The sequence below is a fragment of the Zalophus californianus genome, chromosome 8, assembly GCF_009762305.2.
Source record: "Zalophus californianus isolate mZalCal1 chromosome 8, mZalCal1.pri.v2, whole genome shotgun sequence".
Taxonomy (NCBI): Eukaryota; Metazoa; Chordata; class Mammalia; order Carnivora; family Otariidae; genus Zalophus; species Zalophus californianus.
In genome coordinates, this window is record NC_045602.1 from 118,779,593 (window position 1) to 118,805,924 (window position 26,332).

Consider the following 26,332-nt stretch of genomic DNA (forward strand, 5'->3'; position numbering starts at 1 on the left):
CTGGGATGGGCCCTGCCTCTTACTCACCATGGCGCTCACCACCCGGCCCAGGTAGACAGGGTTGCTGCGGCGGGAGCAGTCACGGCAGGCATCCTTCAGGAACTTGGGGTTCATGTCCAGGAGCGTCAAGCAAATGTCTAGGATCCCGTCTTCAAACTGTGTTGGGGGAAACAAGAGGAGGAAGACGGAAATGAGAAGCCACCTCCTCCCGGAAGCCTGCCGTGCAGCCCTGCAGCCATAGGTCCTCTCTGTTCCATCTCACACACTAGGAAAGTCCGGGCGGGCTGGGTCAGCCACATCTCTGTGAGGCCAGCTCTGCCTGGCCTGGGATGGGCAATGGGGGGGACAATGACTGAGTTTGTGAGAAAGAGGAAGAGATGTACCTGCATTCAGGGCCTGGCTGGGGCGGGGGCGGGGGGGTGTCCTGGGAACGTGGAGTAGCACCCACAGCGTCCCTGGGGCTTCCCTCTCCTCAGAGTCACCTCAGGCCCTGCCATTGTCCCTTCCCCATATCTGCTGTGCCAAATATCTCATTTCCCCTAAGGCCTGACTCACCTGCAGAGCTGATGACAACCCTCTCTCCCCCCTGCCCCCTCCACCCCAACATGCTGCTCTGACTGGAAGTGAGGTAAATTGTATCTCGAAATCACTCCTTTGTTTCCACTGCACCTAGAATAAAAGCTAGACTTTGCCCTGTGACCTCAAGACCCTTCACAATCTGCATCCCACCCCATCTCTGACCTCACTATCACCATTCATTGCCCCAGGACCTTTGCACTTGCTATTTCCTTTGCTTGGAATGCTCTTCCAGCCACTCTTGTATGGCCCACACCTTCTCATCCTTGCAACTCAAATGTTATCATTATCAAAAGTAGGGCCCTCCCTCCCTGTCACATTACACTGGACCACCTGTCTGACCAGTCCAAAGGCGATCTGCCCCCTGGTACCCACCCTCTGTAGCGTTGTCCTAAACCAGGCTTCATCACAGGTCTCCCTCCATGGCTTTGAGCCCTTTTGTGGCTCCCTATTGCCATCTGACTGACATTCACACCCCGGACCCTGCTGACTTCTCCCACTTCATCTCTTGGGACTCCTCCGGACATAAACTGCTCCCTGAGCTACAGAAGTCTTCTTAAGCACAAGATAAACTTTCCCACCTCTGAGCTTTTTGCTCAGGCCATTCCCTTTGCCTTGTATACCGTGTTTCCGCCTCCTCCATAGCTCAGCTCAGACCTTGCTTATTTCAGAAATTGCCCTGATTCCCATCGGCAGTTATTCACTTCCTTCCTCTAGGTCTTATCATTCTGGATTGTGATGGCTTCCAGACGATTCACAAGAGCTGTGTCCCGTGGCTCAACACAAGCCTGGACACAGAATAGGAAGTCAGGAAAGGAAAAGAAGGACTTGGCTTTGTTCTGTTTCTCAGGGGAGAATACAGAGCCCTGGGAATTAAGAGCCAATTTACTCTGCGATGTATTTTTTGTATCCCACCCACACCACCATTTCATGTACGTCCCAGAGCAGGCTATAGGTTCTTGGGCAGATATTCTTGCAATTAGTATCCCCAGTATTCAGATGGGGAAACTGAGGTCAGAGCCCCACACCACACAGGGAAGACTTCCCTGTGGTCCCAGGGCAGGACTCTGGAGACCTGAATATGGAAACCCTAACCCAGGGGCTTTTGGGAAAAGTTTCAAGGTGAACCCCATCCCAAAAGGCCAACACCCCCCAACACCCCAGGAGGTTGAAGGGCCAGGAAGGAGTGTGAAAACTCTTGCTTCTTGAGTTTTCTCAGCAGTGTCTCAAGAATTTTCACGGGAGCCTGGATGGCAGAGGAAATGAGATCCCTCATTCGAACCACCAGCCTGGGTTGACTTGCTAGAAGATGAGGAACCACATGGAACAGAGATGTGCCATCGAGCGGAGGTCAGCCACGCCCAGCCTAGGCAGCCATGCCCCAGGTGAGCCATAGATTTATAAGAAATAATAAATAGCTGTTGTTTTAAGCCTGTAAGTTTTGGGCTTGTTTGTTATTCAGCAGTAGCTAACTGATACAACCAGTGGTTCACAAAGTATGACCACTGATCAGTAGCATCAGCATTGCCTGCGAACTTGTCAAAAATGCAAATTCCCAGCCCACACCCAGGCTTACTGAGTCAGAAACTAGAGGTGGGACTCAGTGATCTGTGTTTTAACACACTTTTCTGGTGATTCTGATGTATATTTGAGTTAGAAAGCCACTGATCTAGATAATGGTGTAAGGCTTCCCCTCAGCACACACAATGGCATTTCTGTTACTTTGGTATATGGCCTTGAATATTCCCTTTCTCCCTCCTGGAGCACCTGCTAGCCCCACAATTCCCAAAGGCTCTCCCGATTCTTTCCCCACTTTGAATCTGGGACTGCCATTCCCACGGTGGGTAGGGCAACCCTTTGCTGTATGACCTCAGGCTTGGGCCGGACCCTCTCTGATCCTCCAGCCATCTCAGGGCTCTTGAATCCCTGACAGCATGGGGTGGGCAGCTCTGAGACCAGCTCGCACCTCTGCAGCTTTGACTGCCTCAGACCCAGGGCCCCACACACAGTGGGCCTGCAGTGGTTGGGAAGGGCAGGATGTGGCCCTACCTGCCCAAAGTTCCAAGGTATGCTCTTGATGCACTTGACCGAGCCCTGGTAGATGAAGCCCTGCTGGGTGAGCACGTACTCCTGCCGCTCCTCCTCGGAGTCCAGGTACACAGCATCCGCTGGGGGTGGGAAGGAAGGGGCCTGAGCTCTGGGTGTGGCGGAGTGCAAGGTCCCCAGAGACATGGCCGCCAGGGGGCCAAAACCCAGGGCTAGGTGAGTCTTGGAGGACCTTCTATCTTTGAATCAGAAAAGCTAATCATTCATTAATAATCCCATACCCATGAGATAAGTGTTTTCAGCGAGTATTATCAGTGGCTGCCGTTTCTCTAACACTTGTCTGTAGTAAGTGTATGGCATATATTAATGTTTAATTTCCACAAGAGCTCTGTAAGAAAGGGACCTTGAAAGCCCCATTTTACAGGTAGGAAAACTGATGCCCACACAAGAGATAGAGGAGCCCTGGACCAGGAGTCAGGAATCTCCTAGCTGATCCTCACTTGTTGTGTGACCCTGGGGAGCTCACTTCTCCTTCTTCATCCCCCTCACTGTGTTCCCTGAGGGTAACATGGGATGCAGACCTGAAAGGTGCTTGGCAAGCTAAAGCCCTGAGCCGGTGTGAGAAGGAGCTTGATTCAAGGTAGAGAGAAAGCCTACTAGGGTTATTGGGGCTCAGGGGAAGTGGGGTCCTGTCCAGCTGAGGGGAGGGGGTGGTCAGGGAGGATCGCCCTGAAGCAGGTGCCTTGTGAACGCTGCCTTGAGAAATGACTACGATTTAGATACTCGGAGTCTGGTGGGATGACATTGCTAAGCAGAGGACCAGAGTCAGCCCAGGGACAGGTACTGGTACGTGTGGCACTTAGCTCCTCGTGGCTGACGACCACAGAAAAGAGTGCTGGGGCAGTCGGGCCCACGTGGCAGGAGGTCAAAAATCAAGCTGGCCTTTACCATGCCCCACTTCACAGGTGAAGAAACTGAGGCCGGGAAGAGGAAATCCAGAGCCTCATTATGACTTTGGTGGGCCCTGGGCATTTTTGCTTCTGTGGGCCCCTTCCTCCGTAAAAAATAGTAATAATAAAATAAAAATTAATATATTTTATGACTGCATTGGTATCATAACAAATATATTAATGTAACATATTAAAACATATTCTCTGACCTAAACTTTCATTTTTGTCTTCTGATTTTAAAAGAAATTAAAACATTTTTATGGGTCCCTAAAAATATGGTGGCACTGGCCTGGAATGCAGCTGCTCGGGGCCCTTGGGCCCCGGGGGCTCTGTCAGGCCCATCTGCAGCCCCCCTCTCAGTGCACGGAGAAAGCAAATGTGAAAGTGGCTAAGCATCTTTTGTCTTATACATACTGCACTGTGGCTCCCAGGACCGCAACAGAACTTAGCCTTCCGGCAGATGAACTATACAGTGGTAAGTCAGCTGATAGTGTGGGAGAAAGAAAAACCCACCCACGGTGTTTCGTCACTGGGGTGAGAGCGTTGTCCCTACCCCGACCCAGGTGGCAGGGACTTTGCCCTCCGGGGGCCTTGGGGACAAGGAAGTCCCCGCACATACTTGGCGCTCGCTCCGTCCTGTCCTCCTGACCTAACTGAGCTCAGGGGTAGAAGGCTCTGGTTTCAGGGGCAGGTCCCAAAGGGACAGCAGTGTTCCCACCCGGCAGCCCCACCCCACTGAGCCCAACTTCCTGCCTCCGAATCACCAGCTCCACCGCGCCCCCGCCCCCCAGGCTCCCACCCTGGGATGTGGGTCACTTTAGTCACTGTGCTGCTTGGCTGACAGCCACCCCAACCCGCAGGGTGGGGGCGGGGCAGGGCTGGAGGAAAGGCCAGAGGAAGGGGACATCCCAGGAACTTTGATCCCTGTTCCCTGAACTCTGAAACCCTGCGGTGTTGGTGAGTGGGGAGGGAGCGGGGGACTCCGGCGTCTTCCTGCTCTGTGCACCGGGCGGCCTACTAGCTGTAAGCTCTGCAGATTGACAAAATCAAAACAAGTCTACCGCGGGGTCCAGCAAGGCCACTTCTGTCCTGAGAAACCATTCCATGTGGCCCCAGGGCGTGTGAACAAGGGTGCTCCATAGACACCCTCCCTGTGAGGATCCAATGGGGACAACCTCATGTCCCGGGTGGAGGGCCAGATCAATGAACGGTCCACACTGGCAAGACACAGGGCACTCTGAGCTCTTAAAAAGAAAAAGCAGGGGCGCCTGGGTGGCTCAGTCGGTTAAGCGTCTGCCTTCGGTTCAGGTCATGATCCCAGGGTCCTGGGATCGAGCCCCGCATCCGGCTCCCTGCTCCGCGGGAGGCCTGCTTCTCCCTCTCCCACTCGCCCTGCTTGTGTTCCCTCTCTCTCTGTGTCTCTCTCTGTCAAATAAATAAATAAAATCTTTAAAAAAAAGAAAAAAAAGCAGGGGCGCCTGGGTGGCTCAGTTGGTTAAGCCTTGGTCTCAGGTCACGATCCTGGGGTCCTGGGACTCACATCAGGCCCCCTGCTCAGAGGGAAGTCTGCTTCTCCCTCTGCCTGCCACTCCCCTGCTTGTGTGCTCTCTCTCAAATAAATAAATAAAATCTTAAAAAGAAAAAAAGCAGATGTGTATGCACGCCAATGTGGAAGGATCGTCAGGATGTATGGTAGAGGGGAAAAGTTAAATAAGTTGTGGGTTAATGTATACTGTGGGATCCTTTTGTGTTTAAGAGAGACAGAGAACCCCATTAAGGTGGCAGTGTCTCTAGGCATATACACTGGAATCTAAGGAGATGAGTCCCCCAAGACAGCTAATAATGCTGCTCCCCAAGGAGAGTCAAAGCGGGGCTGTTTTCCTGCAGTGCTTAAAGCTTATATGAAGAGGACATCTAAAAGCCAAAATACATAAAAGAGAAAACAAAAAGTCTTTCCCCTTGACGGTGTTATAAAATGCCCCAAAACGGAGAAGAAGAAATAAAGCAGCGGCCCAGTAAGAAGCAGGTTGTCTGATGCTGGAGAGGCCAGAATTTGTGGCTGGGCTCCAGCTTTGAGGAGGGACACCCCGTTCCTCGGCTGGGGCCCACCCACAAGGCCTGTCTCTCTGCCTCGCTATGCAGGAGCAGGAAGGAAACAGATCCGGCTGCCCTGTTAGTCATATGGGGAAACTGAGGCCTGGGAAGGGGTGTGGCAGCCCCTGCCGCCCCCTTCCTCCTTGAGTCAGCCTCGGCTCTTCAAGCCATCCCCTCCAAGTTGCTAGTTTTGTCCAGCGTTGTCCACTTACTTACTGAGGAGCTTCCCAAAGCCACGTGACCTCTCTGAGCCTGCGAGGACACTGACGGGCTCCCCCTTGGGATTGTTGAGAGGAAGCAGGGAGGAAGCATATAAGGAGGCACTTAGGTAACCAAACTGCTCCTGCCCACCGCTTCTGGCTACCTACCCCTCCGCCTCCCTCAGTTTCCCCTCCCCAAGCCCGTCTGGTGAAATTTCAAACAGAGCCCCATGAACCAGAACCGGGTGTCGGCGGTGAACGGAGGCCCCGGGCAGCCCCTGGGCACCCCATTCCTGAATGGGGCTCTGAACCCGAGACACCTGCGCGCCCAGGTCACAGTGCTCGGGGAACCCACGCGCTTCGGACGCCGGGTGAGATGTCTCGGTAGCTGTGCGGCCTCGGGGAGGGGCATTTTGCTTCCCAGTGCCTTTCTGCCTGGGTAAAGGGGGTAACAGTGTGCGCATATGGCGAGGGTTTTGTGAGGCGGGCCTGAGGGGGCTTCCCTCAATCTTCTGCCCCATTCCCCCCGCCCCGCCCTCAGCAGCCCCCATGGGTGGTCTAGGCCTGCCCAGCTCCCCCATCCCCACCCTGCCCATGGAGAGTATGGCTCACCTGGGCACCAGGTGTTGAAGAGGAGCGTGAAGTGGCCCAGCACGAAGCTGGAGCCCTGGTAGCCGGTGGAGGCCTCCAGGCTGAGGCGGTACAGGCCGATGGGGGCGTTGGCCGGGGTGCTGAGCTGCAGCGAGACCACGCCGTCCTGTTGGTCTAGCACGGCGGCCGCCCAGGCACCCTCCTCCACAGCACTGGACAGCGGGAAGCGGGCCTTGGTCCCGGCCGTCTCGCTGGGGGCTGGGCCTGGCGGAGAAAAGGCCGTGGCCGTGAGCCGGTCAGACACGGGCAGGGGCCGGGTGCACGCAGGGGGTCCCGTGGGCCGGGGTTTGAGGCCTAGTTCCGCGGCTGACCAGTAAGGGAACTTTGGCAAGAGGTTTCATCTCCCTGAGATTTGGTTTCCTCGTCTATAAAGTGAGGCTCAGACCCCAGCCTTGCTGGGGTGCTTTTGTGAGGATGCGTGAAAAGCCACAGGCGCCAGACAGATTTCTCCTGGGAGAGGGGGCAGCTCCACCTGGGGCAGGGTCTCAGTCATGCTGCCTGGGCGGGTGTGACTGTGCACAAGACCCTCCCCCTCTCTGGGCTCCGTGTGTCCACCTGTAGCATGAACAAGAATCCATGGGGAGCATCCCCTTTCCCACCTGAATCCTTTCCGTGCTAGGGAGCAGCTTTCCCTTTCAGAAGAACAAGCCCAGACTCTGAGCAGGATAGGACCTTGGTCCTCTGATGTCCCCACGGGAGCCCATCTGAGAGGCCCCTTGCTGTGGAGTGCTGGGCTGTCCAGCCTCTAGGTGTTTGTCTCCCCAGGCCCCACTCTGGCTTTTGGCCTTTGTATCTCCATAGGCAGCTCCAAGGAAGGGTCATGACCATCCCCTCCCCACCCCACAGCCTTGGCCCTTCCTGCTGCCCCTGAGGCCCCTGGTATAGGTAGGAAAACTGAGGCTCAGAGAGAGGAGGGTCTCCCAAGGATATCCCAGGAGTCTGGGGCAAAGTTAGCATCTGAGCTCAGGTCTCTAGGCTCTGGGCTGTCCTCCACGGTGCCTCTCATTCCCGTGCTCTCTCGTCGGGGTCTTGAAGGCTCTTTGAGATAGGGAGCCGGCCTCAAGCTTGGCTGCTTTTTCTGGTGGGGGGAAGGCCCTGCCCCTGCAGGCAGGTCTGAGTCATGGGAGGGCTAGTCATCCTTTCTGGACTTGGGTGGCCGAGAGGAGAAACAGAACCTTCTCTGCCTAGTTGGGTGGCTGCCCAGGAAAGTTTCTTTTTATTCTTCCGAGCTCCCTGTAGCTCAGCCCACCTGCTTCCGACAATATGGGGGCCCGTTCACTGAGGGGCTCCCTCCCGGCACCCTGAGCCCTCCTCCCAACCCACCAGCCCTACCCACACCCAGGCCCAAATATAACCATGAGCTAACAGGCATGACACAGGCCTCCAAGGCCCTGTCTGGGTGCCAGGCATTGGCTGTAAGCCTTTAAATGCTCCTGAGCAGTTGAGCAGCACTGGGCCCCCGAGAGCCAGCCGGGGTCTGGTTCCCCTACTCAGGCTCTGAGCACTGTGTGACCTGGGCTAAGTCACCAGGCCTCTCTTATCTAGGCAATTTTCTCATCAAAGAAGAAAATAGCCTTAGACTAAATGTCTGGGAAGGTCTGATTCTAGGTCTCAAACTGGCTCTGTGACCTTGGACAAGCTACTTAGCTTCTCTGTGCCTCAGCTTCCTCATCTGTAAAATGGGGTCAATTACAGTCAATTACAAATACCTCCTTATAAGGTCATTGCAAAGCTTAAAAAGGTGGAGGTACATCGTATGGTTCCTGGCACACAGTGAGCGCTCAATAAATGGCAATTATTTTTTGTTATTGTCACTCCCACGTCTTAGCGCAGTTTAGAGGACTGGCAGAGACTTCATAGAAAGCATTCCAAACAGTGACTAGAACAATAATCACACAGGATACGTGAGCATTCCTCCATGTCACCAAAAGGGACCATTACAAGTCAGAATCCTCAGGCCAAACAACAGATTTTGAGGACTGGAGTGAAATGTAGAAATTGCCTCATTCAGCTGAATCACTTTACAGATAGGGAAACTGAGTCTGAAAGGGACCAAGTCAGGGTGACCATATGGCCCAGTCTGCCTGGGACAGTCCCAGCTTACGGCCGTGGCCCCAGCGTAATTTTTAATGGCGCTCTTTCATGCTCAGAAATGTCCCTGTTTGGAATGGGAGAAAATATTTGCAAATGACATATCAGATAAAGGGCTAGTATCCAAAATCTATAAAGAACTTATCAAACTCAACACCCAAAGAACAAATAATCCAATCAAGAAATGGGCAGAAGACATGAACAGACATTTTTCCAAAGAAGACATCCAAATGGCCAACAGGCACATGAAAAAGTGCTCAACATCGCTCGGCATCAGGGAAATCCAAATCAAAACCTCAATGAGATACCACCTCACACCCGTCAGAATGGCTAAAATTAACAAGTCAGGGAACGACAGATGTTGGCGGGGATGTGGAGAAAGGGGAACCCTCCTACACTGTTGGTGGGAATGCAAGCTGGTGCAACCCCTCTGGAAAACAGTATGGAGGTTCCTCAAACAGTTGAAATTAGAGCTACCATTCGATCCAGCAATTGCACTACCAGGTATTTACCCCAAAGATACAAATGTAGGGACCCGAAGGGGTACGTGCACCCCAATGTTTTTAGCAGCAATGTCCACAAGAGCCAAACTGTGGAAAGAGCCAAGATGTCCATCGACAGATGAATGGATAAAGAAGATGTGGTATATATACACAATGGAATATTATGCAGCCATCAAAAGGAATGAGATCTTGCCATTTGCAACGACGTGGATGGAACTGGAGTGTCTTATGCTTAGTGAAATAAGTCAATCAGAGAAAGACATGTATCATATGACCTCACTGATATGAGGAATTCTTAATCTCAGGAAACAAACTGAGTGTTACTGGAGTGGTTGGGGGTGGGAGGGATGGGGTGGCTGGGTGATAGACATTGGGGAGGGTATGTGCTATGGTGAGTGCTGTGAATTGTGCAAGACTGTTGAATCACAGATCTGTACTTCTGAAACAAATAACGCAACATATTTTAAGAAAAAAGAAAAAGAAAAGATAGCAGGAGAGGAAGAATGAAGGGGAGTAAGTTAGAGGGGGAGACGAACCAGGAGAGACGATGGACTCTGAAAAACAAACAGAGGGTTCTAGAGGGGAGGGGGTTGGGGGGATGGGTTAGCCTGGTGATGGGTATTGAGGAGGGCACGTTCTGCGTGGAGCACTGGGTGTTATGCACAAACAATGAATCATGGAACACTACACCAAAACAAATGATGTAATATATGGTGATTAACATAAAAATAAAAAATTAAAAAAAAAAAAAGAAATGTCCCTGTTTGGACAATCAATGATTTGGTCACCATAGTAACAGCCCGGGTCAGGGCCCACGGCTACTGTCATTATTGACATACCACCCTCAAGGACAGGTCAGGAAACACATTTCCCTTTCTCTCCGTCCTGGGGCAGCTGGGCACACACACACACACACACACACACACACACACACACACGTGCACACACACACACACGTGCACACACACACACACACACACACACACACACACACACCCCTTTCTTCCAAGGGGCCCTGGGCTGGGGGGGATGTGGACAGGCTGTCCCCCCGGTCCAGCCACGGCTCACGTGGGCCGGCTCTGAAAATTCACTGGCTGCCATTCCACGTGGTACCCTTTGTGGGGCCAGAGATGCTTTAGGGACCCCTCGGGGCCTAAATGACCTGGAGAGTTGGGAGTCCTGGGGACTCTCCTAGACCATGGTTGGCTGGGGGCGGCGCGGGGAGGGGGAGTGGATGAGGGCAACCTTCTGGAGGAAAGCCCTCTATCAGCCTCATAAAAGTTCTTTTCACTACTTCAGGCTGACCTCAGTCCTACCCCACTCACCCTCCAAGCCCTGGCCCCCTCTTAGAGGGAAGCAGAGCTTTATTCCCATAGTAAGAATGTTATTTGTCTACTGTGGTCTGCACTCCAAAACAGAGCCCAACCACCTGGGCGAAATACACAGCATCTTGGTATTTACAGGGTCAGGCCACATAGTCTGCTCACTGAGTGACCTTCGCCAGTGCTCTCCCCTCTCTCCGCCTCAGTTTCCCTAAGGAGGTAGGACAGGCTGATCACAAGCTAGAATGTTCTTGCACAAGAGCAGGGTGGCCAGGCCAGGCCCAGGGCTGGGTGCTAATCCAAGCCAGGCCTTGAGGTGAAAGGCCTGGCTTCCTGGTATTGTCCCTCAGGCTTCCTCAGTCCATCGGAGTTCTTGGTAACTCAGACAGGGAAGCTATGTGCATCCAGAGATAGAGTGCCTTCCCAGACTGCCCGCCGGGGCTCTGGAGGTGATCAGGGCAGATTGGGTAGGGTTTGAGATAAGTTGCTGGAAACTGGAGAACAGAGATTAGTTGCTGGGGTGGGAAGATCAGCTGCCCACCCCAACCCTGAACTTAGGGCCTAATTACCTAGCCCCAGGCTGCCTAGATGAAGGGAGGAGAAGAAAGGGGATGCCTTGAGAAAGAAGAGAAAGAAGATGGAAGTCACAGGTAGCCCCCTCTGGCAACTCCTCTACCATTCCATTTCACAGAGGAACAAACCGAGGCCTGGCTGGCCCTTGTGCTGAATAGGTAAATGTGTCTGCTGTCAGCTCACAGCAAGGAAAACCTCAACGCTGAGGATGGGGTTTGAATCCTGCTTTGTCCCTAACTCACTGTGTGACCTGGGCAGGTAACTCGACCTTTCTGAGCCTCAGTATTTTCACCTGTAAAACGGGGTCTCATTATGCTTCCAAGATGGGAGGATTTAGGATGAGCATGCAGACAGTAGGTGCTCTACAGGTGCTGTGATTCTCATCATCACAAGCCTGACTCTTCTCAGGGTATCCTGTTAGACACTACAACGTTCCACTTTACAGAGAGGGAAACTGAGGCTAGAAAGATCAGAAGCTCCTGAAGCCTCCTCGGGTCAGTTAAAACAGGCCCTAAAGGTGCTGGCTGCATGTGAGGGGGGCCAACCCTGGAGAGTGGGTGTATCCCTGCCAGAAGCGGAGGGAGAGGGAGGAAAGGCAAGGGGGTGGATATCCACGGCCTGTCTGCAGGCACAGTGATAAAGCCTTATCAAAGAGCTGCCAGGTAAATACGGGCCTCAGCCTGTTTGCGGCTCTCTCTGCCCTCGTAGGTCTCAGAAAGAACTGGCCTTTCTCACCCTTTAGCAGAGTCCCAGCCAGGCGGCCCCTAGCCGATCTCAAGGGAGTGGTTCCCACCCGAAGCCAAATCCAGAGACTCGGCATTCAAGGCTCTTTTCCCAGGAATGGCAAGCCAAGAAGATGGGCACTGGGCATCTGGGAGTGGGGTGGGGGTCCTCAATGTCCTTTCACCCATCGCTGGACCCTGCCCTGGAACAAGAGCAGGAACAGCGGCTAACGTCTACAAGGCACTCCCCCATGTCCGAACCTTCGGCCCTAACAACCCTCCACCATGAGTGCTTCACACCAGGATAAAACACGAGCTCAGAGAGGCTAAGCAACTTGTCCAAGGTCACACAGCGGGTAGGCAGTTCAGTCTACACCAGGATCCAGGTCTGTCTGTCAGTCCCCGAGCCTAAGGCAGCCTCCCGAGGCTTGGAGAAGGAACTATGGGAACACAAAATTACCCTCTCAGAGACACAGAGCCAGCTGGGTGCTTTCCACCATCCAGACCCGATATGGACCTGAGCCCAGTGGCCTGATCGGGTTATGTAGATTTGGGGAAGTAACTGTTGATAAGAGTTGAAAGTTGTTTTGCTGTGGGGAAGAGCGGGCAGGACCTTGATGGACCTTGCGGTAGGAAGCTGAGCCCCACCCCTCGGTGATAACAGGTTTTCAGAACCCAGGCCGCTTGTCCAGTCCACTTGTCTATGAGGTTGGGTGACCTGGGGCATCATCCCTCCATGCTCCGGGCCTCAGTTACCTCATCTGTAACAGGGAGCTAGTGGCTGATAGCAACTCCCTGCAGCCTGGTGCCCCGTTGTCAGGGGGCCATGAAATCACAGAACACAGCAGGTCAGGGCGCGGGGGTGGTGGAGGGACTCACCGGTCACCACACTGAAGGTGAGGCTGTCTGTGCTGGCCTCATAGCTTCGGCCCTCGAAGTACAGGGTCAGCCAGAAGGGTTGGCCCCGCCTCACCACCAGTCTCTCCCGGCACAGGTCAGCTGTGTGGTGGTCATGGCCGTTGACCTCCAGCTCCAGGTCACATTTCTTCAGAACCAGATCTATGGAGACAGTGGGAGGGGTGTGAGCCATGGTGGCCTCCCTCAGCCAGCTGTGACCCCGGGGCTCCCTGGATGTGGGGACACCCAGGGTCACCCGGGAACCAGCCCTCTCTACCCCCTCCCAATCCCCCTGTCACGCTGGGGCTAGCCAGGCCAGATGTCCCCAACTCTCAGTCACAAGGTCATGCCCACTGTGGCGTGTTGGGAGAGGTCTCTGCCACCTTCCAGCGGTGTGACTTCAGGCAAGTCCTCTTTCCAGGTGTTGCTTTCCTCGTCTGTCCCCAGGACTGTTGTGAACCGCTCAGCACGGTGCCTGGCACATTACCTGCTTACTTCAACGCGAGCTGTTCTGTCCTTATTAAAGGGTTCTTTAGGTAAAAACGAGGTGGGGAGCAGTATTTGGTGTAGGTTATTTACCACCCTTTCCCTTTCAGTTTCAATTTTCGATTTATAGGAAATACAGAGGACTGAGGAACACGTTCAACACAGAACCAGGACGCAATAGACAGAAACAAACTGGGAAACAATAGGCAGAGGATCCACTTTCCTTAACAAATAAATTGCAAGGGAAAAAAAATCGTTGAAGGGAGAAACTGTAGGTTAAGAGAAACTTAAGAGACATTTCGGCCCATTTGGATCCTGATTTTTTTTAAAAACCAAACTTCTCTCTACTTTGATGTACGTTCAGTATTCTCCATAATAAAATCGTTTTTAAAATGACAGGGCGTTTGGAGTCTTCTGGACCTACATTTTGGTTCCCCTGCACTGCTGTGTGACCCTGGGCAGGTCTCTCTCCCTCTCTGGACCTCCTCGGAAATTTCAAAAGACTGATGTGAGGACAAGGACGGGGTGTTGGGCACGCTTTCCTCAAGGCCTGGCCCAGGGCAGAAGTCTGATATGTGAAATCTCTATTTATAGTTTCGGAGGGAGCTGAAGACCAGGGCGGAGGCAGGGGTGGTGGGTGGGTGGAGGTCTGAGGGAAGCGCAAACCTCATAAATCTTGGCAAGCTCAAGGTCACGATTAGGAAGACCGTAGCATGGGGAGAGTGGGCAAGGCAGACTCTCCGCGTTGCGGGGTCCTTGGAGAGTATGTGGTCCCGCTGAGGCCAGGGGCAGGGATTTGCCCAAAGTCACCCAGCAAGTGGATCCTTCCACGGGGACATCGACCCACATCCCCTGTCTTCTGCTGTGGAAGATCCCGAAGTGCCCAGTGACTGCTGAGGGAGGGCCCTGACATGGCTTATCTCCACTTAAACCTCACAGCCTCTCCACCCACACGGGTACTATCAGCACCTCGACTGTGCAGAGGGAGATATTCTGTGGCCCCAGGTCCCACGGCAAGCGGCGGTGTGGGGATTGGAATCCAGGGCTGTGGAGTCTGGAGCCTGCGCTGGAAACCATCTCATTCACAGCTCAGGGTTTGTTCGCCATCTCCCCACTCCTTCCTTCCCCTCCCTCCCACCCCTGTGTTGTTCTGAGCGTGGGAGGAAGCCTGAGGAAGCTGACCCCCTCTGCACTCGGAGCAGGAGAGACCTCCACACCACCAGGGAGAACTTCCTGCTGGCCTGCTGGGGTGAGGAAACATTGTTTTTGGAAACTTCTATTCCAGAAAGCTTAGGCAGTTAAGAGACCCCCCGCCCCGCCCATGGTCCCCCTGGGAGACCCTAGAGAGATGGTCACTTCCTGGGCGGGGGCAGGTAGGGTGCTTTCTTGGGTTATTGTCTGAAGAAGGACTTCCAGAAAGCACGCCCAGCTCCAAAGGTGCAGAAACACTGAGTTCTAGGATCATAGGATTTCCACACTGAGAAAGGAGCCAAGGTCTTCCAGGCCAGTGGGACCCCCTGTAGGAAGTGGCCACTGTGGTAGTAAGCGGGTGGCTCATCACAACCGGCACTTCCAGGGCCCCCCAGCCCCACGGAGCCTCTCTTGGGGTCAGGGATGGGAAAATGCATTGCGGACAAGTGGCCACCTAGGTCACCCATTACAGCCAGCCCTGAGCTGGTTTTCGATCCCATGTGTTGGGGAGCCAGATCTCAGATAGGGACAAAGTTGGCCCGAGGTCACCCAGCAAGTCAGGCAGGTCCATGGTTCATCCCTCTCTTCCCTTTTCCATGTGCCCCACCTCCCTCTTCACATTCCCTCTCACCGCACCTCCTTCCGGGGGCTACAGTATGCAAGGGCCATCTCCAAATGGACTTGACCCAAGAGTTAGCCGGGACACAGTGTACAGTGGCCTTAGTGCACTGACATCCTCCACTGCAGAAATCCCTCCCCTGGGACAGAAGTGTGGCCACCGTGCGCGTGCGTGCGTGCGTGCGTGTGTGTGTGTGTGTGTGTGTGTGTGTGTGTGTAGTGGGCGGAGCAGGTAAGAAATTAATCAGACTCCTTCTCTACTCCTTTTGGCCCTCACCGATGTACCAAGAGCCTCAGTGCTGTCCATTCTACAGGAGGGGGATCTGAGAATGCACAAGAGGCCAAAGACCAGAGTTGCAGAACCTGAGGGCTGGAGGGACCTTAGAGAACCTGTCTGCTCTCAGCCCAGTCCCCATAGGGTGCTGGAACCTCTTCTCTGGCCCCGGGGCCAAGCAGTCTCCCAGGTACCACTAAGGAGAAAGTGCATACCTCTTCCCAGCTGGCAGGGACTAACCAAAGCTAAGTGTTCGGAGGCTGGGCAGACCCCTCTGCACAGCTTCATGGGACGCAGCCCCACTAATTGACTGAGGACAAGTGACAATGGTCCACTAGTCCAATACTTTACAGTTCACCACACATTTTCACGTTCCACTGCCTCATCTGTTCCAGGGAGGCAGGGGTTAAAGATTATGCCCTGGGGATAGGGAAAGTAAGGGCCCAAGCTGGGCCAGGACTGGGAACCAGGCACTCCTCACCCAGCCCAGCCTTTGTGTTGCTCCCAAACTGGGGGACTTAGGGACTGAGCCCATGGCCAGGTGTTTCCTCCCCTCCCCCATGGCCCAGGCAGGACCACTGCGACCAGGGAGGGATGGCCAGGGTCAGGGCGCTTGCGTGGTGGCAGCGCTGACCCTGATACTCACCCTCGGCCATGGTCAGGTGGTGGCGGTGGCTCCTCCTCTGACCGGGGCGGCTGGACCCTCTAAGTGCGACCACTGAAGGCAAGAACTGCGGAAGCTGAGGGAGCTGTGAACTTATAGCAGCTTTGGGCGGGCAAGGGGCGGGGCCAGGCTGGAAGGCGGGGACCTGGTGGGGCCACCTTTGCCCAGTCTGGGCCCGCTGTCTGCTCTTGTCTAGTTAGGGTGTCCCCAGGGGCAAGAGCCCGAGGGAGGGAGGGAGGGAGGGAGCAGCCGCTGCGCAAGGGCGCCCCCTGCGGGAGCGGACAGACATCAGGGCTGGAACTGCAACGGACAGGGATACACAAGGAGACCAGGACACACAGACACACCTGGACACACAATCAGACCTTGGGTAATAGAGACACCGAGGCGCGGAAATAGACACAGGCAGGTACAGACACAGAGCTGCACCAGGACACAGCTTACCTGGATCCACAGACACAGATCCGTAGTCAGTTCTAGTCCGGATCAAGAACACACACACACACACACACACACACACACACACACACACACACACACACATTCTCTCTCTCTCACTCAAATACAGATATAGATGGAGCAGACACAGACACACAATCAGAGACATTGGGACATGGACACTCAGTGACACACACACACTCCAACAGATATAGAAGACGAACCTGGACACAGAGACCCAGTGACATGGATGCAAAATCAGATTAAAATCACAAAGACATGCCAGGACACTGATACAGTCAGACACAGGGAGACAGGTCCCCATCCACAGCCACTCGCGGATCAGCAGATGTCCAGATGCAGCCAGCTCACAGACACACACAGACAGACCTCATAGACACGGACCCATCATCAGGTGTGGACACAGAAGCAGATTGGGGCACCCGTAGACACACAAACCTGCAGATACTCTCAGAGGGACCCACACGCAGACACGGACTCATGTGCAGACATGCAGGCATGCCCACAAAGACAGATACACCCCCATCTCTTCCTGTAGCCCAGGTCTGATAATCTGCCTCTCCCAACCATCCCTCAGTCCCCCTCATCATCCATCCATCCATCCATCCATCCATCCATCCATCCATCCAACCATCCACTCACCCACCCATCCCTCCCACCTCTCTCCCCCTCTCCCTCCACTGAGCCTCCTTGCAGATCCACTGTGTGCCAGAAAGGACCAAAGCCAAACTCCCAGGGACTCAACCTCTGAGCCCCAGAACCCAGCACCCTGGCTGTGCCCGTCCTGGTTTCTCTGGTTCCCCAGCCTCCTACACTTCTTACCCACCATGAGGCCTGAGGAGAGAGGGTCCCTGGAGAGACTGGGTTCTGTAGGCCTCCCCCAGTTTTTTTTTCTGGAACAAGTTCTGTATCTATTGATGGATCTGGGCTACCAAACTGGCCTTCATTCCCATTCCTGTATAGCACAGTGCAAGGAATAAACCATGTTGCTTTTGTGGATGTTTGTCCCTGGGCCCAGGGGGCCCTGCCTGGGGTCTTAGTGAAAAAACTCATAACCCAGTGCTGACCTGTAAAATATAACCCTGTGAGTGAACCTTGTAATTGCCCCCCATTTTACAGATGTTGTTATAAAAACTGTTTCCTGCAGCTAGCAAGAGCTCAGAGGAAGAAGCAGGGTGAATGGACATCAGCCAAGAAACCCGGTTTTGAGTTCCCACTCTGACCCTGACCAGCCGTGTGGCCATGGGCAGATATTTTGGTTCTCCAGGCCTCAGTTTTCCCTCTGCAAAATGGGGGCAAGAATTCCTCCCTTATAGGCCTGGAGTAAGACTCTACCAAAATGACTGAGGTTGAGCACCTAGTATGTAATGAGCACTTGAAAACCGGGGTCCTTGAGTTTTGGAACAAAGATGCCAGTGTCCCAAAACCTGACCCTGAGGGACAGGGGCCTCAAAAAGAAACAGGAGGCCTGGGGACAGTCAGGCTGTGCAGAAAGAGATCTGCAGGCTGTATGTTTCTACAAGCTTCGGCCCCAATTGAAAGGGTGCATTTTGCTTTTGTCCATTCTTTTCCATTTGGAAATGATAGGTGCTTCTCTACTTGTTACTAATTTCTCTTGTAACCTCTGGGAACTCCCTGGAGGACAGGAACCCACGTGAGTCTTATTAGGATACGCACCAGGTTGTTCCCAGTATGGGGCTTACCACAGAGCCCCCGGCCTGTCCCCGACTGAGAGCTGTCTCTGCTTCCTTCCTCTCCCGTTTCCAGAGAACCATGGTCACCTGAGTGATGAAGTCACTTGAGCAATCAAGCGCCATTTGGGGTCAGGACTGGCTTCCAGGAAATGTCAGGCAGGAGCCAGTGCCCAGGCTAGGCCTAAAGATGTGGATTTCACCTGGTGACCAGGGGGCCCTTGCCCCCCAACTCTGGGTTTCAGTTTTCCTATCTGTTCAGAGGGGCTGGGAAACCCTCTGGGACATGTAAGGATTCAAAACTCCATTTTACTAAAGGAAAAACAGAGACCCAGAGAGGGTGATAATGGGCTCAAAGTCCTCAAAGAGTGTAGGCAGGGCCTTTATTATCCTATGCTGGAGAAGTGCCATGCAATGGTTGGAGGGAGAGCATCTGAGGTCACTCTTGGCTGTGTGACTCTGGGCAATTTACTAGACTTCTCTGAGCCTCAGTTTCCTCCTCTACAAAATGGGTATAAAAAGGACCCCCACCTCTGGGGATTAGAGATAATGTCTGTTCAGTACCCGGCACAGTAGTAAGTGCTCAATAAATGTTACCCAAAACTTCTCAATGATGATGCCATCAAGAATCAGGACTCCCCTCCCCCATAAAAGGGACAGTCTTTATGTGTAAGTAAAGCAGGTTGCAGACAATGTAGAATGTTCAGGGTAGAGATGCTCAGAAGAATACCCTACATCCCAGATAAGTCTTATACCCAGGGTCTAATGCCTAAACCATTAGAGAGATCAGTCCTTTGCCTCCATAAGGATCTCCAAGCCTCAAGGTAGAGACAAAGGTGAAGTTTTAGAACTTTTGAATAACTCCTTGCCATCCAGATGTGGCATTTAAATCTCACAATATGGGTTTTGTCATTTGTTAAATAAGGAAACTGGGGCTCAGAGCAGTGAAGTGATCTGCCCAGGGTCATACTGTCAGGAAGTGGGGGCTTGGAACCCAGGCTTGATTCAAAAGTCTATGCTGGCTTTCCCATGGTTCAGAGGGCAGGCCTATCCCAGCTGGCCCCCCAGGGGTGGGGTCTCAGGGGCCTGGGTCATGTTCAGTCCTACAGCTCTTGGCAAGCGAGGCCTCCGAGGCCAGTGGTCCATGCTCCAGAGCCATGGTGTCTGGTGTAGGTTCAATAAAGATTTGTGGCATGAGAGAGGGAGGGATGAGTCAGAGAGAGCTGAAGGAAGAATGGAAAGAAGGAAGGAAAGGAAGAAAAGAATAAGGTCCAGAGAGGCTGGGTAAACCGCCCAAGGTCACACAGCACAGCTGGGCTCCCAAGCCCTGGCTGGGCTCTGCCATTCCCCAAGGACAAGGGACCCCCAGGCCAGAGATGGCCCCCGGATGGCTGAGCTGGGAGGACGGGGGAAGGCAGGGCAGTAGTGGGTGGGACCATCAGATAGGGCATTTGAAGGCCTCAACTTTTCTACGAACTGGGTGACTAATGACGAGCAGTGTCTGGCATGAGGGATCCCAGGAAGGGCAGGGCCAGACTCCCCTGAGGTGGGATGGGTGAGGTAAGGGTGTTAGGACAGGGGACTTATGGAAAATGTCAGGGCACAGACGTGACCTTTCAACAGGTGGCCCGTCTGGGGCTAGGATCTGGGTGGCCTGGGGTTGGGGAGCAGAGAGCCGAGTGCCTGATTGGGAAGGGCCCTCCCAATGTGCCCCTTTTACAGATGGAAAAACTGATGCAGCCATCTTGTCTGTAGTTCTGCCCTCACAATGCCCCTTAGCTCTGGGACTGAGGGCACTTTAGTACCCCTTGGTGGGGCTTCGGTTTCTGTTTCTGTGAAAGCAGGAATCACATCCCAGACCTCATGGGGCTGCTGTGATGATGAGGGGCGCTGTGGGGCCAAAGGGAGCCTTCTGAGGAGCTGTCAGCATGGGCCCCTCCCTGCTGAAATACCTCAGGGCCAAGGCGAGCTCTTTGCTGGTATTCAAGGCCCTGCAGATCTGGCCCAACTTTCCCTCCAATCGCATTATCCACATCTGCACCGTCCAGCCTCACCCAGCACACAACTGGCCCCACACACACCCCGAGGTTATCTGCCTCTGGGCCTTTGCTCGAGCTGCACCCTCTGCCTGGGATTTCCTCCCCTCTCCACCTCTCGAAGCTTCATCCAGGCTCTGCACCCTTCCCAAAGGCCACCTCCTCCTGGAGCCCATCCACAGTGGGACTTCCTTCCCCTCACACGCAGGGCACCGTCACCGCCTGCCGTGAAGCAAGACCAGTGTGGGCATCCTTCTCCCTCCACCCACCGGCTCACTAAATGTTTGTTGAGTGAGTAAGTGACCTGTGGGGGTGGGGGGAGAGACTTGTTCAAGCCCGGGCTAACCCCAGAGCCTTGATTGGCAAGATTCAGGGTGCCAGTTGCCCATATCAGGACCAGGAGCCAGGGTGTTGTGCTGGGGCCTTTCTCAATTCTTGTTGTGTCCCTCAGAAATGAGATGTTTGGGCTCAACTTACATCTCCTACAATCCCAGGAGTAGGAAGACCCCTTGCTGAGCTCAGGGAGGGCCAACAACTTTTCCCAGGCCACACAGCAAGCTGCAGAAGAGTTGGAGTGGAACCTCCAACACTATACAAAAGTAAATTCTGGCCCCATACCTCTGTTCCTAATTTTGAAAAGGTAGAAAGCTGCTTTCATTTAACTGGCAACGGGGTACTGCGTTGTCCCAGGGAGCAGGTTGGGACATGAGGCATGCAGGATGGGACCAGCGGTAAGCTGGTGTGGCAGGGGCTGACCCAGGTCCCACGGCCCCAGGCTCCAAGCCTAGACCCTTCTTACTGGCTGTGTAGCCTCAAGCCTTAGTCTCCTACGAAAAGAGACTCCAAACCTCCAGCCCACTGAGCTATGAGGAGGAGGTCCGAAGAGGAAGTGAAAGCCCCTCCCAAGAAGAAAGTTGGTTCTATTATTGTTGTCCCCACTAAGTGGTTTCAGTTGTGAACTCTCCAGACACGCCAGGGAGCGGAGAGTTGTAAGACTTTGGAGAGTGGAGTCCTGACCATTTCAGGCAGCAAGATTTGCTCTACTCATGGGAAAACCTACTTCAGACCGGACTCACAACCCATTAATCACTTACTTGGCATTTGGTCCTAACAAAGAGGTAACATCCTGGCCTGATGAAACCACCCCCAAAGATTAGAAGTTGAGAAATTAGGATTGGAGAGAAAAAGCACTAGATGAGGTGCTGAGACAGAGAGAGAGAGAGAGAGAGAAAGAGAGAGAAAGAGGAACCCGATACCATGCGCCAACAGCCAGCTGCAGAGGAGCCTGGACCTTGGCAATGCCGGGGGCCATTGGCCTTGGGTGAATAGTCCAGCTCACTCTGTCCAGCCGCACATTGCACTTGTCAGTGCTCATGACAGTGACCCAGGGGCAGCCCGTGAGCTGCACCTTGAGCCCACAAGACACTTTCCACTCCCTTCTTGTTTCTTATAGTAGCAGTGTGGTTCAGCTATAAGGACACAGGCTTGGGAGCTAAGGAAACCCCTGGGTACCTTCTCCAGCTCTGCCGGTTACTTTCCCGTGTGATGGAGGGTAAGTCGTGGCACGTCTCCAAGCCCCGGCTTCCTCATCTGTAAAACAAGGACAATCATGGTAGTGACACTTCTTGGGCTTTCTGTGAGGATTAACACCATGCCTGGTGGCGAATAAGCAGTCAAAGGGGCGGGGGTTGATTATTTGATGATAAAAAGGCCCGATGTCCTGACACATGCTACAACATGGATGAATTTCAAAGTCATTACGCTCAGTGAAAGAAACCAGTCACAGGAGACCACACATCTCTTTTTGTAGGAGACCACACATACATGACATGCCCAGAAGAGGGAAATTCATAGACACAGACAGTAGACTCATGGTTGTCAGGAGCTGAAGGGAGAGGGAGTCAAGGTGTCACTGCTAATGGGTCTGGGGTTTCTTTGGGGGAAGGGTGAAGAAAATAGTTTCACATCAGATTTGGTGATGGTTGTACAAATCTGCGAATATACCAAAACCCACTGAACTGCATAGTTGAAATGGATGACTCTTCTTGGGTATGAATTATATCTCAATAGCATGGTTTTTAAAAATAGGGGTTGCTTTAAAAACAAACAAAACATCAAGAAAAAGCTTTGAAATCCTTGGTAAAGAGTACCTCTATTCTCCAATCAAGAACCTAACAGAAACACTTGCATATGTGTGCCCAAGGGAAATGGACAGGGAGGGTCTTTACGGTATTATTTGTTATGGCAAAAATTGGTCACAACCAAAATGCCCAGCAAGGGGGAATGGCAACAGTTGAAAAAAGGAAGAGGTAGTCCTGTGTACACAGCCATAGTTAACCAACTCCAAGTCGTAATGTTGAGCAAAGAAAGGAAATGGCAGGATATTATGTGGGGGATGACTTCCCCACATAACACATGACTTTTCGCTTTCTATGAGAACAAATAAGGAAATATATGTAAAGTATGTCAATGTAAGTCCACAGAAGTAAGAGAGACTGGGTTGAAAAAATCCACTCCAAATTGCTGACAGTGGTGGGAGGGGTTTGGGGGCCATGCTTGGGAGAGTGGGCAGCAGTGACTAAAAGGGGTTTCAGTATTCCCTGGAAGTTGAGAAAATTGTTAAGTGGGGGAAATGTTTTTACGCATCGCTGAGGTCCTTAAAGACCGATTTTTCAGAAGAAAAGAGTAACCCATTTTACACTTAGGATCAAGCTTTTGTAAAAATGGAACTACTCTAAAACAAAGAAATTCTGGCAAGTTGGTAGAAAAAATATAGACAGAGATAAAAGAGAAAATAAGTGTGCTAAAAAAAAAAAGTCTGCAACTAACCCACAAAATACCTTTGTCAATATTAGCACAAACATAACAAAATCAAACCCACAAATACAGCATATGAAGAAAGAGGAAACTCATGATGAGAGTTCCCACATCTGAAATTCAGAATTTCGAGGACTGTACACAGATTTTCAGTTTATTCCACAGGCCTACGTATGTCTTACAATGCTTCTGGAGCAACCCCCCCCCCCCCCCCCCCGCCCCGCGCAAACACACGCACGCACACAGTCCAAGAAAGTGCTCAAAAAACTTTTACTTAGTTGAAAAGAGGGTCAGAGAGGTGAAGGGACTTGCCCAAAGTCACACAGCTTGGGAGGAGCAGAATGGGTGCTCAGAAGTCGTGCTTATAAGCAATATTGCTAGGATTTCATGCAAGGGGAGTTAATTAAACCTTGGGGTGAGTTCCTGCTAAGCTCCTATCTGTGGCTGCTGGAAATCTGCTGGATGAAGCACCAGATTCTGCAGCATTCCCCAGCATCTCTGCCCCACCCCTACCCCCTTAGGCTGAGTCATGGGCTGTGTCTGCCTGACACACCCAGTTCAGTCAATAAGACTCAAACACACTTTCTTTCGTGAAAATAATGACCCTCTAGGGCAGTGGCTGAGCTTGTCTGACTAAATCGAACACTTGTTTGGCTGAACTGACCACTTGTTTCTCCTTCCTGTTTGATGAGCTACTTGAGTGACTCTCAGTCCCAGCTGAATGCTTGGAGGGCTGAAGCAACACTCAGCGTGACCCAGTTAGTCTGAAGCCAGACCTTCCCATCCGAGGCGGGCCTGCAGTCACCATGTCTCCATGTCACAGGAGGTGGGAAGTTGGACCTCATTCCTGAAAGGGCAGAACTTAGTGTCCAGAATGATAAACTCCAATACACACAGGTTTCTTCAAGTTCATGGACCCCTTTCTGTACAGCTTGTCCACTGGTTTTCTTCTGGGTAACTGCCCTTTTCTATTGGCTTAGTGGGCTGTCAATCAGTAGCCCTGCCCAAATGGAATAAAGGGCGGGCCTGAGACCCAAACTCAGCCAATCAGATCCTCTCCTGGGACTTTGATTCTTCTTTGGGGTAAATACCGATGAGCCGTCCCCATGTCCTTTCAACTGAGTTTTTGCATGTTAAGCTGCCCTGAGTCTGTGCTTGTCCATGCAACCAACGAGCTGAATGGGTGCACCTACATTTCCTTCCTGTAATTCTTCCCACAACGCTATGGGGTTTAGGGGTTATTGTCCTCGTTTTACCGAGGACACAGGCTAAGCGAGCCTAAATAACTGGCCCTGGACCACACAGTAGGGACTTTGAATCCGAATCAGAGTCATGACGGGAGCCACAGCTTCCTTTCTAAAGCCCTAGTCCCGGGGGTAGGAGGACTGTACACAGACGGACACAGGTCCGTCACGCAGGTTCTAACCAATGTTCTCTGATTGACAGTCGATAGAATCAAGGCTTCACTCTCTTCCTCCAGCCTCAGTTTGCCCACTTGAAAAATGACAAGGTTGGATAATGAATTCCCGATGATCCTAGAGTCTGTGCTTCCCACACGCTGTGACTTTAAGAGCCAAGTCATTAAGCCCTGGTCTTCTGATAAGCAATTCCAGGGAAATAGAGCTGGTGGGGGAAGGAAACCCAGCGCTCACCCCACGGCAGCCCCCATAGAGGGCTTCCCGAACCTGCACCCGGCTGGCTGACCCCCGGCAGAGCAATTTGCACTCTGCTTTTCTGGCCTAAGATAAAAATACCCCTGTCACATTGGATTAGCCTGGCCCCTTTCGCAGAGAATCTTCTCACGGATGCAGCCCCCTTGCTTTGTCAATATTTTCAGCATATTCAGGTATCTAAACAAGACCTGACAGGTTAGGGTCTGGTTTTTTTTGTTTTTCGTTTTTTTTTTTTTAAGGCTCAAATGAGATTAACCCTGTCCTTTCCTGGCGGCGGTTGGCTGTTGGCTTGCTGGGAGATGGAGAAGTGGGAAGAGGGAGGTGATTGATGCCCCATCTCAGGTCAGGACAAATCCTGCCTCAGGACCTACCTTCACCGCAGGCCACCACCCTCCCTGGGTGCTCAGGGCAGTATCCAGGCTTATCAGGGAGCCCAGAGGCAGAGCCGATGGAGGGCTTGGCCAGCGTCCAGCTGCACGACCTTATGCAGGGGTCTTCCCATTTCTGTACCCTTTTTCTCACCCAAAAAATGGACAGAGTGGGAGCACCCACCTCCCAGACTCAGGAATAATGACTCAGTACCTGGGAGAGCATGGGGGCCAGGAAAAGCTGTACAAATATTGCCTAATTTTATGACTCCTTTATTCTCAACGGCTTGGAGGACCTCAATTCCATGTGCCCCTTGGGCATGTGCGAGGGGATGCCGGCGTCATTAAGCCCTAACTATGCCAGCTCTGTGTGGAGGACAGTTATGCACGTTATTGCCTTTTGTTGGTTGGCTTCCAGCCCCAGCTGGCTGCACAAGGACCCTAACGTTGTCATTCTCTCTGGTGGTTCTCTGTCAGCCTGATGAATGGCTCTGTCCCCCAATTTCCAGATGAGAAAGGTGAGGGTCAGAGAGAGCAAGGCTTTTGCCTACAGTCCTGGGTGGGACTTTGGGAGCCAGGATGGGCCCTGGGGTCTGCAGGGTGGGTTCGCATTCCATCTGTGCCTTTCTTGCAGTTTTGGTCCTGTGTTTTGACACATTCTGCCAGCTGAACGCAGAGGGCACCTCCACTCCCCAACCCCACTCGGCTGCCATAAGTAGCTTTGGGAAAAGTGCATCTTTCTAGACCAGCAGCTCCAAGAAAGCCACTGGAAAATCGCATTGCTGGCATTCAGATAGGCCATCCATTGGGGTATCCTGAAACGCAGAGGCCAGAAGGACGTTAGCCTTCATCAACCGTACCTCCCAAGTTCACAGGGAGCCTGAGATGCTCTTCCCTGATGTGGTTATCTAAGCATGGTTTTGCATCTGAGTAGTAAGCTCAGAGGAAACTCAATAATGACGGGGTGAAGATTTGGCCAACACATCAGATGCTGTGTTATCTTAGAGATTTCTTAACTTTTCTGTGCCCCAATTTCCTCATTAGCTAACTAGCTCTTAAGTGAGCTGATGGCATCACTGAAGTTTCTGAGTTATCACAGCTTGTGGGGAGAGATAGGTCATGCCCTCAGAAGCCAGCAGGTTCAGCCTTGCCATTTTATAGGTAGGGATGCTGAGGCCCAGAGAGGGCTCACGTTGTCTAGAAACCCATAAAGAGTTAGAGACTGCAGATGGTTTTTGGGGGGGATTACTTTACTTACTAGATAATTTATTTATTGAATATTTATTGAGCATCTCCTGTGGGTGAGCCATGAATAAGACACAGCTCCTGCTGTCAAGGAATTGTCAGGTCAATGGAGGAAATGGGTTATAATTCATTCACCATATAAATAGTAATTCTCATAAACTATGGGACAGAACTGGATTGTGGTG

The 26,332-nt window shown here is 52.6% G+C and overlaps 1 protein-coding gene across 1 annotated transcript in view; it reads right to left on the bottom strand.

The window, feature by feature from the left end:
* The window catches only part of TGM2 (transglutaminase 2), a 34,731-nt gene extending 18,733 nt beyond the window's left edge, over positions 1–15,998 (bottom strand). Inside the window, exons 1-5 of the mRNA XM_027621608.1 lie at positions 15,841–15,998; positions 12,608–12,787; positions 6,479–6,721; positions 2,626–2,744; positions 28–156 (exon numbers count right to left, since the gene is read on the bottom strand). Coding sequence (XP_027477409.1) covers positions 28–156; positions 2,626–2,744; positions 6,479–6,721; positions 12,608–12,787; positions 15,841–15,850 — 681 coding nt within the window. The 5' untranslated portion in view covers positions 15,851–15,998. The remainder of the gene's footprint in view (positions 1–27; positions 157–2,625; positions 2,745–6,478; positions 6,722–12,607; positions 12,788–15,840) is intronic.
* Between the last annotated feature and the right edge of the window lie 10,334 nt (positions 15,999–26,332).